Source organism: Emiliania huxleyi (genome assembly GCF_000372725.1).
Source record: "Emiliania huxleyi CCMP1516 unplaced genomic scaffold EMIHUscaffold_107, whole genome shotgun sequence".
Lineage (NCBI taxonomy): Eukaryota > Haptophyta > Isochrysidales > Noelaerhabdaceae > Emiliania > Emiliania huxleyi.
The window spans coordinates 416,585-427,678 of NW_005201984.1; the positions used below are offsets into that span (position 1 = coordinate 416,585).

At 68.7% G+C, this 11,094-nt stretch overlaps 3 protein-coding genes across 3 annotated transcripts; 2 read left to right on the top strand and 1 right to left on the bottom strand.

Moving 5' to 3' along the window:
* Positions 1-289: 289 nt before the first annotated feature.
* Positions 290-1,853, bottom strand: EMIHUDRAFT_69843 (hypothetical protein; the record flags this gene model as incomplete). The annotated part of the gene is made up of 3 exons (XM_005792570.1): positions 290-844; positions 944-1,413; positions 1,484-1,853. 3 exons carry the CDS (start codon positions 1,851-1,853, stop codon positions 290-292), a joined length of 1,395 nt encoding a protein of 464 aa, XP_005792627.1.
* Positions 1,854-7,622: 5,769 nt separating this feature from the next.
* EMIHUDRAFT_223086 (hypothetical protein) lies at positions 7,623-9,221 on the top strand (the record flags this gene model as incomplete). The annotated part of the gene is made up of 2 exons (XM_005792571.1): positions 7,623-8,956; positions 9,113-9,221. The coding sequence occupies 2 exons, from the start codon at positions 7,623-7,625 to the stop codon at positions 9,219-9,221; spliced, it is 1,443 nt and encodes a 480-aa protein (XP_005792628.1).
* Positions 9,222-9,652: 431 nt separating this feature from the next.
* EMIHUDRAFT_361178 (hypothetical protein) lies at positions 9,653-10,936 on the top strand. The gene has a single exon (XM_005792572.1). It carries the CDS (start codon positions 9,722-9,724, stop codon positions 10,883-10,885), a length of 1,164 nt encoding a protein of 387 aa, XP_005792629.1. The 5' UTR covers positions 9,653-9,721; the 3' UTR covers positions 10,886-10,936.
* Positions 10,937-11,094: the final 158 nt, after the last annotated feature.

Below are 11,094 nucleotides of genomic sequence, written 5' to 3' on the forward strand. Positions count from 1 at the left end.
ACTGGCAGTGGCACGTGCTGGACAGATCCCCCTTTTTCTTTTTTCGGCCACGACGACGCGCACCGGATTTTCAAAAAAGAACAGGACACAGTCTTAATGCTGTCTTTGCATCATCCTGCCTTAGGGCTTTTTGGCCCAGAGTGCGCGTGGGGGGGCGAGAGCGGTGACACCGGCCCGGTGACCGCGGTGACCGGTGTGTGCTGTGTCTGTGAGCGCATGCCTGCGAGCGTGAGATACATTACAATCGCGGTTGTATGTTCTTCACCCCTCTGCCAACCCTCCGGCGGCTCTACCATCTCACTATCCGGTAGTCCTTCCACAGCTTGCCGCGCTGGCGCCACCCCGTGGGGTCGTTGATGTGCGAGAAGACGGGGTCGAGCACGCGCGCCGCGCCGTCCACCTCGTCGAGCGGCGGCGCCACCTGCGTCTCGTGGATGGAAGCGAGCACGCCGACACCGCCCGGCGCCATGTCCGTCACCCAGCCGGTGTCGACCGAGTTGATGAGCACGCGCGCCTGCGCCAAGTCGATGGCGGCCGTGCAGGTCAGCATGTTGAGCGCCGCCTTGGCCATGTTGGTGTGCGGGTGCGACGACTGCTTCTTTGTCACTGAGAATTTGCCCTCGAGCGCGTTCACGTTGACGATGTGCCCCCACCCCGAGGCGGCGTCGGGCGGAGCGAGCAGCCCGCGCAGCCGCGAGCAGAGGATGAAGGGCGCGACGGCATTTGCGGCGACCGTGTGCAGCATCTCCGACGTCCCGATCTGGCCGAGCTTGCGCGACCACGAGTTGATGGGGGAGAGGTCGAGCGGCTGCATCGACTCGTCCAGCCGGTCGGGCGGGAAGTGCTGCCCCAAGCCGCCGCCACTCGCGTGCACGCTCCCGACAGACGCCAGCCGGCTCGACGCGAGCTGTCTGGCGCGCCCGCCGTCCCTGCCCGCGCTCACCAACCCGCACCCCTCGCCGAGTGGACCCTCCTGGACGGGGGCATTGCCTCCCTCGGCGGCGGCATCGCGGCCCTCCCCGCGCGCCTCTGCCGAAGAAGCCGCCGTCAGCAGCTTGCCCGGCGCGGAGGAGGCGGACTCTAGCAGCAGCTGGCGCGAGGCGGGCGGCAAGTCCCGCGCCGCGCCTTCCTCGAGACGGTCCATCGCCTCGAACCACTCGGGCGCGCGCGTGAGCGTCTGCGCCGCGTTGTTGATCAACACGTCGATCCGCTCGAAGCGGGCGTGCAGCGCGTCGCAGAAGCGCTCCGTCACGCCGAGGTCGCACAAGTCGAGCGGCCCGACCACCTCGAGCCGCCCCCTCCACTCCTCAAAGTCGGGCTCGCGACCGTACCGCGCCGCCGCGTCCGCCGGGTATCGCGTGGTCGTGAGCACGTGGCAGCCGCACCGCAGGAGCTTGAGGACGATGTGGAAGCCTACGTCGGAACGCCACTGGGCTGAGGGGACTGGGCCCCGCCCGCCAGGGAGCGGCGCCGCACTGCGCACCGATCCGCACGCGGCCTCCGGTCACCACCGCCACCTTCCCGCTCATCGGCGCAAGCGCGTTCCGCTTTGCAAAGTTGAGGTCCCCGCACCCGACGCAGAGCTGGTGGTAAAAGTGGTGGCCTCCGGCGAGCGCGCTCCCGCAGATGTTGCAGCTCTGCTGGAAGGAGCCGGGAGGGAGCGAGGCGGCGCGGCGCACAGCGTCGATGTCGACTTGCGGCGCGGGAGCAGCCGCAGCCGCAGGCAACGGCGCACGGGCGGCCACGGGCGCGTCGGAGGGTGCGGTTGCGGGTGGCGCCGCTGGCAGCGCGGCGGGAGTGCTCCCTGGCGTATCGAGCAGCGCTGTCGCCGGCTCACCTGCCTGAATGGCCATCCACGACTGGGATCGCTGCGTGTTGATGCCGGCAAATTTGGCCTTTCGCACGTGCCCCTCGTGGACGTCGTTGATCTTCTTGCTAAGCTTCTCGAGCTTCCGCAGCAGCTCCTTGTACTCGGACTGGCTCTTGAGGTGCTCGAGCACGTCGTCGGTCCCAAACGCCTCGCGCAGCACATGCGACCGGAACAGAACGGAACCCACCGCCAGCAGCTCCGCGTGCGGGGCCTCAGCCAGACTCTCTGAAGTCAGCGTGCGCAGGTAGGCGAGGCACTGTTCCATGCAGTCCACGGGCCGATCGTGCGCCAGAAAAAGAAATTTGCTGCGGTTATTTTTCGTAACTGGAAGACTCCCTGGAGTTGCGCAAGGCGAAAGAAGCCGCGAGAACAAGGGACCGGCAGGCGGCGGCGTCGCAGGACGAGGCAGAAGAGAACGACGCGACAGAGGAGGAAGTGACAAGGGAGAGACCGACGAGAGTGGGACGGCCGCGAGGTGGCATGAAGGTTGCAGCGAGAAGCGGCGAGAGACTGCGAAAAGAGATACGAAGAGGCAGACTCCCCAGGGTGGGCGACGGCTAGCGCACCACACTCCTCTCCTTAAAATCCCTGTGTGGTGGCGGCGTGCCGTTCTCCCATCCCTCCCTTGGGTTGTGTGTTTTCTTTCTTTCTTTTTTGGAAGACTCCCTAGGGTGGGCGACGGCTAGCGCACCACACACCTCTCCTTAAAATCCCTGTGTGGTGGCGGCGTGCCGTCCTCCCATCCCTCCCTTGGGTTGTCTGTTTTCTTTCTTTCTTTCTGGAAGAAGAGGGGTTGTGTTCTCTAGGCCCCTAAGGGCCCTACGCGCGGCGTGAGAGCTCGGAAGCGAGCTTTGCACGGCGATCGAGGATGGCGCGGTTCACCCCCTTCACCGAAGCGATGGAGATGCGTTCCGCGTGGTGTGACACAAACGAGAGGCGGGAGTGGGGAGGGTACGCGGTGCGGTCAACGCCCGAGCGTTGAGCCTTGCTGCACAAAATGGGCAGCCACAGCACTAGTAACGGTGAGGAGGATCCAAGGGCCGGTAACCCGGAAGGAGTGGCACGTATCTTCAGCCCCCCATGCCGCAGGGACCCCCCAGTGTTCGCGCTCTGAACCTCGATCCAGGGCCCGACCCCGGGGTTGCATTTTTCTCAATCCACGTGCCTCTACACATCCGTTCACGTGCACGAGCTTCTTGAGCCACCCACCCACTCACCCACCTCACGGCCCGGCTGAGGCTTGGAACCACCCACCCACCCCACCCACCTCACGGCCCGGCTGATGATGCGAGGAAACCCACCCACACCGACCGACCCACCCACACCACCCAACCAACCCTCGAGAACCAACCAACCCTTCGGCCACGGGAGACACAAGCAAGGTAACAAAGCACCCAGCCTCGCGCGCCTTATACAGCACAGCCTGACCCACAGCCGAGGTTTAGGGTTAGGGTTAGGGTTAGGGTTAGGATCAGAGAGTTCAAGCCGTTGTGCAGCTCCTAAGAACGGGCCGCTTCGGGTCGGAATAGAGGAACCAGCGGTCCGTTGACGCGAGCTCTTGGTGAATGCTCCGAGTTCTTTGGGTTAGGGTTAGCGCCAGAAAAAGAAATTCGCTCTCTAGATAGGAAGTCGTAACGGATTTTGGCCCATGCGCATGCTCTTCCTCGTGCTCGCCGCGCGCTCGGGAGCCGGAGTTGTACGGCGCGCCCGACGAGGGCGCCCCTGAGCGAGACAGTTGTGGCTGCAGAGCCAGCCGCCCCTGACTCCGCATGCCCTGGGCGACGGCATCCGGACGGGCGTTGTGACCGGCGGCCGTGCTCTCGACACACGGAAGCCCCCGGCGTTGGTCGGGGTGCACAAGCACGAGCCACGCCGCGGCTCAGCGAGCCCTCCGCAGCGGACTGCGGGGAGTGAGGTGGACGCGGAAGGACTCTACGTTGACATCCATGGCGCAGCCTACACGCCCAAGGGACGGGCGAGCCGCGCCGAGCTCGAGCGGTCGCACCGCGCCGAGCTCGCACGAAGGCACGATTGCAAGACCAAATCGAACTCCTCCGCGAGGGGATCGAGGTATTCAAGCGGAGGGAGCGATCGCGAGCCCAGAGCCCGCAACCCGTGGAGCCCAGCACGAGCACAAGCACAGCAAATCTCAACAACCACCTCGGCGGCGGCGGCGCGCGGACTGCCCGCGCGCCGCCCCGGTGACGATGGGGGCCCCGCCGCAAACCCCGTGCACCACCTTCCCAGCGGGCGAGTCAACCAGCCCCGCGCGGCCGAGCAGCGAGCGCCTCCAAGCGCGGCCGCGTGCATCGCCGGTAGGGAGACCGAGGGGCCGCTCTACGGCGCGGCGGCCCCCGGTGGCGGCGGTCGGGCCGGGCTCGAAGCCATATTCCGCCCGACCCCGCCGCGCGCCTCCCGCAACCCTGGCCCTCACCCGGCCACCCATCGGGAAACCCCCCCGTGACCAGGTCAAGGAGATAATAACGGCCGCCTCTCGTCGTCGAGCTCGGCGGAGACGATGGTCGCCTCGCGTTTGAACCCCTCGAGCTGCTCGAGCGGCGTCGCACTCGTCGAGCGTAACAGCAGTCCGCCCTCGGATGACTTGTTGAGCGCGCCGTAAGCCGCCCGTAAGGCACGCGGCAGCCGTCGGGGAGCGCGATCTAGGTCAGCTGGTGCCGTCGCGTGGGCACGGTGCGAGGAACGACATGCTGTGGCAACGACGAGAGCTGTGCCTCGAAGACGCGCGCCGAAGGAAGGAGAGAGAGAGAAACGACAAAAACGCCCGGCGCCAACTCACCGCCACGAAGGCCACCCACCCACCCCTCGTAGAAGCCTCTCATGGTGGCGGCAGTCACAGCTTGGTGGCGTTCCGGTGGCTCATCCCAGCCTTCCAGCAGTCACAGCGTCACGACGCCGCGCGCTCCGCCGCTGCCGATGGGATTGCTCGTTCCCGGCCACTGGTACTGCCCCACGGCCGCCGACTATGCCTCACAAATACAAGCAAAGGTTGGATCGACGTCGCTCAAGGCCTGGGATGCGCTCCACCAGGACGGCAACGGCAACTTCTCGCAGGCCTTTCCCTACCTGGGCAGCAAGGTCACCCTGACTGGCCCTCCCGGCGCCGACGGCACGCGGCCTTTGCGCGTCGTTGAGACCCGGCGGTGCGAGAGCAGCGCCGAGCTCCGCCGCCGCTGGAGATTTGCTCTGATCCGCCACCCTCTGCGGCGGCTCGCGTCGGCCTACCACGACAAGGTCGTCATCGAGCGCTGCATCTACGAGCCGTTCAAGTGGGTGTGCGGGCTGCCGCCCGAGCGGCGGTGGCGAGCCTTCGTGGGCGAGGTGGTCGCGGGCCGCTTCCGCGACGTGCACGTGATCAGCCAGGCGGACGGCCTGCTCGGCAGCCACGTGCACACGCGGGAGATGCCGCTCCACGCGCTCATCCGCATCGAGCAGCTCGACGCGTGGTGGCCGTATGTGCTCAAGTGCAGCCGCTACCGGGGCAGCGCCTCGGAGGGCGCGCTGCTGCACGCAAACAGCAAGCCGGCAAACTACTCGGAGTACTTTCAGGACAAGGAGCTCCTCGCGCAGCTCATGCAGCACTCCCTGCGCGAGGAGCGGTGGTTTGGCTACTCGGCCGTGGAGGTGGCGAGCAGTCCGGCCGTGGCGCAGGCGGCGGCAGAGCTGCAGCGCCACCGCTGGTCCACCGGCGACTGGAGCCGCCACACGCCCCCGTCGCCCCTGCCGCCCGTGCACGACGACCCTCCCGCGGACAAGGGCCGGTGCGTTGGCAGCCGGCCGCTGCACCCGGGGAGCGTCCCGTCGAGCGGTGGCGCGAGAGTCTGAGCAGTGCGGGTAACCGGCTGACGTGAGGACGCGCTCGGCCATTGCCGCCTTCTTATTATGTGTTCGTGCCAGCACGGGCCAGTCCTCTCTGCTGTGCTTGTGGGTCTCAGACCGAGTGTCTTTATTAAATCCTCGAGGGATAATTTACCTATTATCGAAAGAAAGAAAGAAAAAACCCAAGAGAGGGGTTGGAGGGCGGGAGAATCCAAAAAAGCCGTCCAAAAAGCCACAAAAACCCAGCGAGCCTCCCGTTACGCGATTGCCGCGAAGCGCAGCATGATGCGTGGCCAGCTTGGGAGGCTGCCGCCGCTGTCAGAGGCGGCCGCCACTGCGAGGTCTCGAGGGCCGACCGGCCGGGCGAGCATCCGCGCTGCCGACGACGTGCTCGAGGCTGACCTTCAGAGCGACGAGATTCTCGCATGCTTTGAGGAGGCGCTCGGCGAACGGCAGCCAGAGATGGGAACGGATGCTGCAGCAGGGCGAGAGGCGAACGCCGAGAGTGCGGAGGCCGCACCGCGACTCGAGGCTGCAGCAGAGCAGCAGCGAAACCGCTTCGCTCGCGCGGGAGACGGCGCGTTTAGCCGCGAACGGGGCCATGCCAGACGAGTCGCCTGCGGCCGGGACGCCAGCCGAGACGGGTGCGGCGGCGGCGCCCGCGGTACAAGCCGGCGCGGCGGGCGCTGGGAGCCTATGCACAGAGGGCTAACGGATATTTTTTCGCTTCGCTGCGCGGCCTGGGAATAGGTAGGTAGGTGGGGCACGGAGCCTGGCGGTCGGCGCCCGCAAAAACCGGGCCCAAACCGGCATCGCTTGCCGCTTTTCTTCTTTTCTCCCGCGCGAGAAAAAGGCGCCAGGCGCGAGGAGGATGCGCCTCGCTGCCTCGCTTCTGCGCAAGAGCCTCGGAAGCCAGCAGCAGGCGGTGCCGCTGCCCGACGGCGCGGCCTGGAAGCCTCAGTGGGTTGCTGCGGACGATCAGCTCCTCGGCGAGGCTCTCCTCCTCATCTCTAGCAGCAGCCTCGCAACTGATGAGCTCTCGGCCGAAGAGTTTGAGGAGCTTGTGGATTACTTCAAGGCAAAGCAGGCGCACCGCTCGCAGGACGAGATCAAACGGCGGATGACCGTGCTCGAGGCCGCCTTTGGCGGCGGCAGGCAGGACTTTGATGCGTTTCGGCAGGCGGCCACGCAGGCCGCCGCGGCAGAGCCGCCGAGAAAGCCGGCGGCGGTGGGGAAGAAGGCGGCGGCAAAGCGGGCTGCGTCGCCGGAGCCAATGATCTCGCCTGCCAGCACGGACGCCGCGCTGCCTCCGGCCAAGAAGGTGCGTGCGGCGGCCTCGGGAGGGCCCGCGAGTGCCAAGAAGGGAGGCAAGGCGGGAGGCGAGGCCAAGGGCAAGGCGGGGGGCAAGGCGGGGGCCAAGGCGGGGGCCAAGGCGGCGGAGGAGAGGGAGACGGCGACCAAGGCCGCCGCGCCGATCGCCGTGGAGCGCAGCACCGGCCGCGTCCGCACCGCCGTGCAGCGGCTCGGAGTCGGCGACGGCTTCCTTCTCGGCAGAGCGAGCGACTGGACGGGAGGCAGTCGCTCGCAGCCGGAGGCGACCCCGTCCGCGTCCGCAGCGCCGGCCAGTAATGCGTCGCGGAAGCAGGCCGCGGCACAGCGGGGGCGAGCGCAGCTGCCGCGCCGCCCGACGGTCGACGAGGTGGCGGCATGCGGCGCGGCGGCGGAGGCGGCGGCGGAGGCGGCGGCGGAGGCGGCGGCGGAGGCGGCCACAGAGGCGGCGGCGGCTCCCCAGTGGCAGAGCCCGCCTCGCGCCGCGGGGAAGGGGGCCCGAAGCCCGGCCGGCGGCAGGTCGGCGCGGGCGGGACGCGGAGCGGGAGGCGCCGGTTCGAGCAGCCCCCCTCCTACGCCGGCGTCGATGGAGGTGGAGGAGGCGGAGCTACGGGAGGCGATCAGCGAGGCGGCCTCCGCGGCGGTGCGGGCTCCTTCGGCCTGGTCGCCGGGGGCGCGCCCTCGCTCCGCGGTCTCCGGCAGCGCCGCCGACGCCGCCGACGCCCCTCCGACTGCCTCTGTTCCGACGGCGGCGCCGCTGCGCGACGAGGACGGCTTCCCACTCGAGCCAGAGCAGGTGGCGCCGCTGCTGCGAGCGGCGCGGCGAGGCGCGTACGCGCGGCTCCTCGCGCCCGCCGCCGAGTCGGGCCTCCTCTCGCACTTGCACGCCGCGGCGCGCGACGACTTGCGCGAGATCCTGCTGCGCACCGCGGGCGGCCTCGAGAACTCGACGGCGCTGCTGCTCGGGCCTCGCGGCGCCGGCAAGCACCGCGTGCTGTGCGAGACGCTGGCGGAGCTGCGCGGCAAGAGCGGCGCCGCGGGCGCGGACTTCCTCGTCGTCGACGTGTCCGCGGTGCTGATGACGGACGAGGTGTCCACCCTGATGGGCATCGCCGCGCAGCTCAACCTGACGGCGCAGATCCACATGAGGAGGTTCGGCTCGTTCGCCGACGGGCTGAGGCACATGCTGCACTTGCTGCGGCGCTCGCGGCCCGGCTCGCAGGGCGAGGGGCAACGGGAGGGGCAGGCGCAGCCGGTGTGCTTTGTGCTGCACAACTTCGAGGACTTTGCGCTCCGCCCAAAGCAAACCCTCCTCTACTCGCTCTTTGACCTCTGCCAGACGGACGACGCGCAGATGGCCGTCATCGGGCTCACCTCGCGCGTCGACGCGCTCGACCTGCTCGAGAAGCGGGTCCGCTCGCGCTTCTCGGGCCGGCAGCTCGCCCTCTCCTACCTCCCGACCGTCGCCGACGCGACCTCCCTCCTCCGCCGCGCGCTGAGCGAGCCCGTCCCCGCCGAGGCGAAGAGCGTCGACGGCCGCCTCGTGCGCCCCTTCCACGGCGCGTGGGCGAGTGCGGTCGACGAGCTGTGCGCCGCCCTCGAGGCCTCGCCCACCCTCGAGCGGCTCCTCTGGCACGGCCTCACCCCGCGCACCCTCCTCGCCGGCCTCAAGCTCCACCTCGCCGCCCTCAGCCCCGCGGCGCCGCTGCCGACCGCCGACGGCGTCGAGGCGGCGCTCGCCCGAGAGCTCCCTCTCCCGGTGGCGGAGGCGCTGCTCCCCGAGCTCTCCGTCGTCGAGCTCCTCCTCCTCCTCTGCCTCCAGCGCCGTCTCGACACGGACGCGCCGCCGCCGCACACGCTGCGCGCCGTGCTCCGCGAGTACCACCAGTTCCTCGCCGACGCGCCAGAGGCGGCGGCGCAGTACGGGCTGCCGCTCCCTCCCCTGACCAAGGCCTTCGAGCACCTCCTCGCCCTCGGCCTCGTCGCGGCCGACCGGCGCTCCCCCGCCGGCGCCGCGCCGTCGGCCGTCGCCGCGCGCGCGGCCGCGGCCGGGACGAGCGCGCTGTCGCTCGACAGCCCGGCGCTGGTGCTCCGGCTGTCGCCGCGCGCGCTCGAGTGCTACGTACGCGACGCGGCCGTCCTCCCGACGCACGTGCGCCGCTTCGGCGTCTCTTGGCTCAAGTGAGCGGGAGGGGCGTCGGCGGGGGAGGGGAGGGGGGCGGGGCCAGGTCGGCCAGGTCCACTCTATCTACCATGTCCACGATGGCTTTCGCGTTGCACTGATCGACATCGATGTAGCAAAACGTGAGTGCAACGAGACAAGTATAGATGGTAATGTTCTGTCGTAATGAGTGCGCAGACACCGCTTTGACCTTATTTGTGGGATGCGCCGGACTGTGTGGACTGTGTGTCAGCACATCTCCGAGCTCGAGCATGTGAGTCGTGGCCTTGGAGCGGCTGCGGGGAGCACTTGGAGCACTTGGAGTGCAGCCAGCAACCGCACATCCAGGGCCGGGGAGCTAAGAAGCGCACCAGCCGCCTCTTAAAAATAATTCTTTTCAGGCCTTTTGGCGTCAGGCTTTCACTCACGTGCCTGACGCCCGAGCCGATATGAAGGCCGCCTCCCTCCTCGCGTCTGCGCACGCGGCGGCCAACAAAGCCGCCAACAAGGCGCTCGAGCATGCCATGCCCACTCCCAGCTTCTCCATCGCCGACTTGGTCGACGAGGTCAGATCCCTCCGCGAGCAGAAGGCCGCGCTCGAAGGCGAAAAGTCTCTGCTCGAGTCGCACGTCGGCTTGCTGTCGCAGCAGCTAATGCTTCCGCCGGGCGAGCGAACCGTGACCGAGGCGCCCGACACCGGTGCGTCAAAGCCGCCAAAGTCACCGGATGCCGAGAGCGCAGAGCCGTCGGACGAGAGCAGCGTCGAGCAGCTCTCGGCTGTGCGCGCCGCCCTCGACGCTGAGGCAGACGCGGGCATCGCGGCGACTCTCGCGCTGGGCTCAGAGATTCGCGCCGCCGAGGCGGACGCCGAGGCCTCGCGCCGCCGCGTCGCGAGCGCCGAGGAGGAGCTGCGGCGCAGCGTCGAAGAGCTTGAGGCGGAGCTCGAGCGGCTCGCGGCGCGTGAGCGGCGCGCCGTCGCTTCAGCGGTGAGCGCGGAACGCAGGCGCGCGGCGCAGGCGACGGCCAGTCTCGAGGAGGCGCTCGGCGCGGCGCAGGACGCGCTGGCTCGGCGCGAGGAGGCACTAGATCTCGACGGCGGAGGCGGGTATGGAGGCGGGTACGGCGGAGGCGGCGGCGTGGACCAGGAGCGTCAGCTACGCGCCGAGTGGATGGCAAAGTGCGAGCACCACCGCGCGCGCAGCACCGCGCTGCAGGAGGAGGTGGCGGCACTACGGGCTGCGCACGATGACGAGCTGCGGCGAGAGCGATCGCGCGCCGAGGGCGCTGAAGGGAGGCTTGCGCAGGCGGAGGCGGCGGCGCGGGCGGCGGGAGCGACACGCGCGCAGGCGGAGCGGCAGGCTGCGCAGCTGTCGTTGGATTTCAACGCGCAAGTGCACGAGCTCGCCCTGCTGCGGCAGCGCGCCGAGAGGGCGGAGCAGCAACTGTCGCGCCACACGGTGGAGAAGTGCACCGCACGGCAGTGGATCGTCAACTTCGTTGAGAACGAGGCGGCGAGGCCGGAGCTGCTCCGGCTGATGGCGACGTGGTGGGAATTTAGCGAGGAGGACTTGGTCCGGGTCGGCTTGCGAGCCGAAGCGCTGCCGCCGTCGCCTTTCCGACGTCCCTCTGACGGCTCGCTGCTCGATGCATTCGAGAGCTTCCTGACTCGGGAGTCTGGCGTGGAATAGAACTAGACGTTACCTCCCGCCACACCTCTTAAAAGATCGCCTGAACTACTGAGCGCTGAGCCGTATATTAAGAGAGAGTCTCGTTTCGCTCGCAGAGGTAACACAGAGCGCGCGAGAGGTGAGGCGGTAAAGTCTGAGAAGACGGGGGCCCACCGCCCCCACGGCGGCCGTCGGGGCACGGCGCACGGGCAGCGGCACGGCCGCGCCAC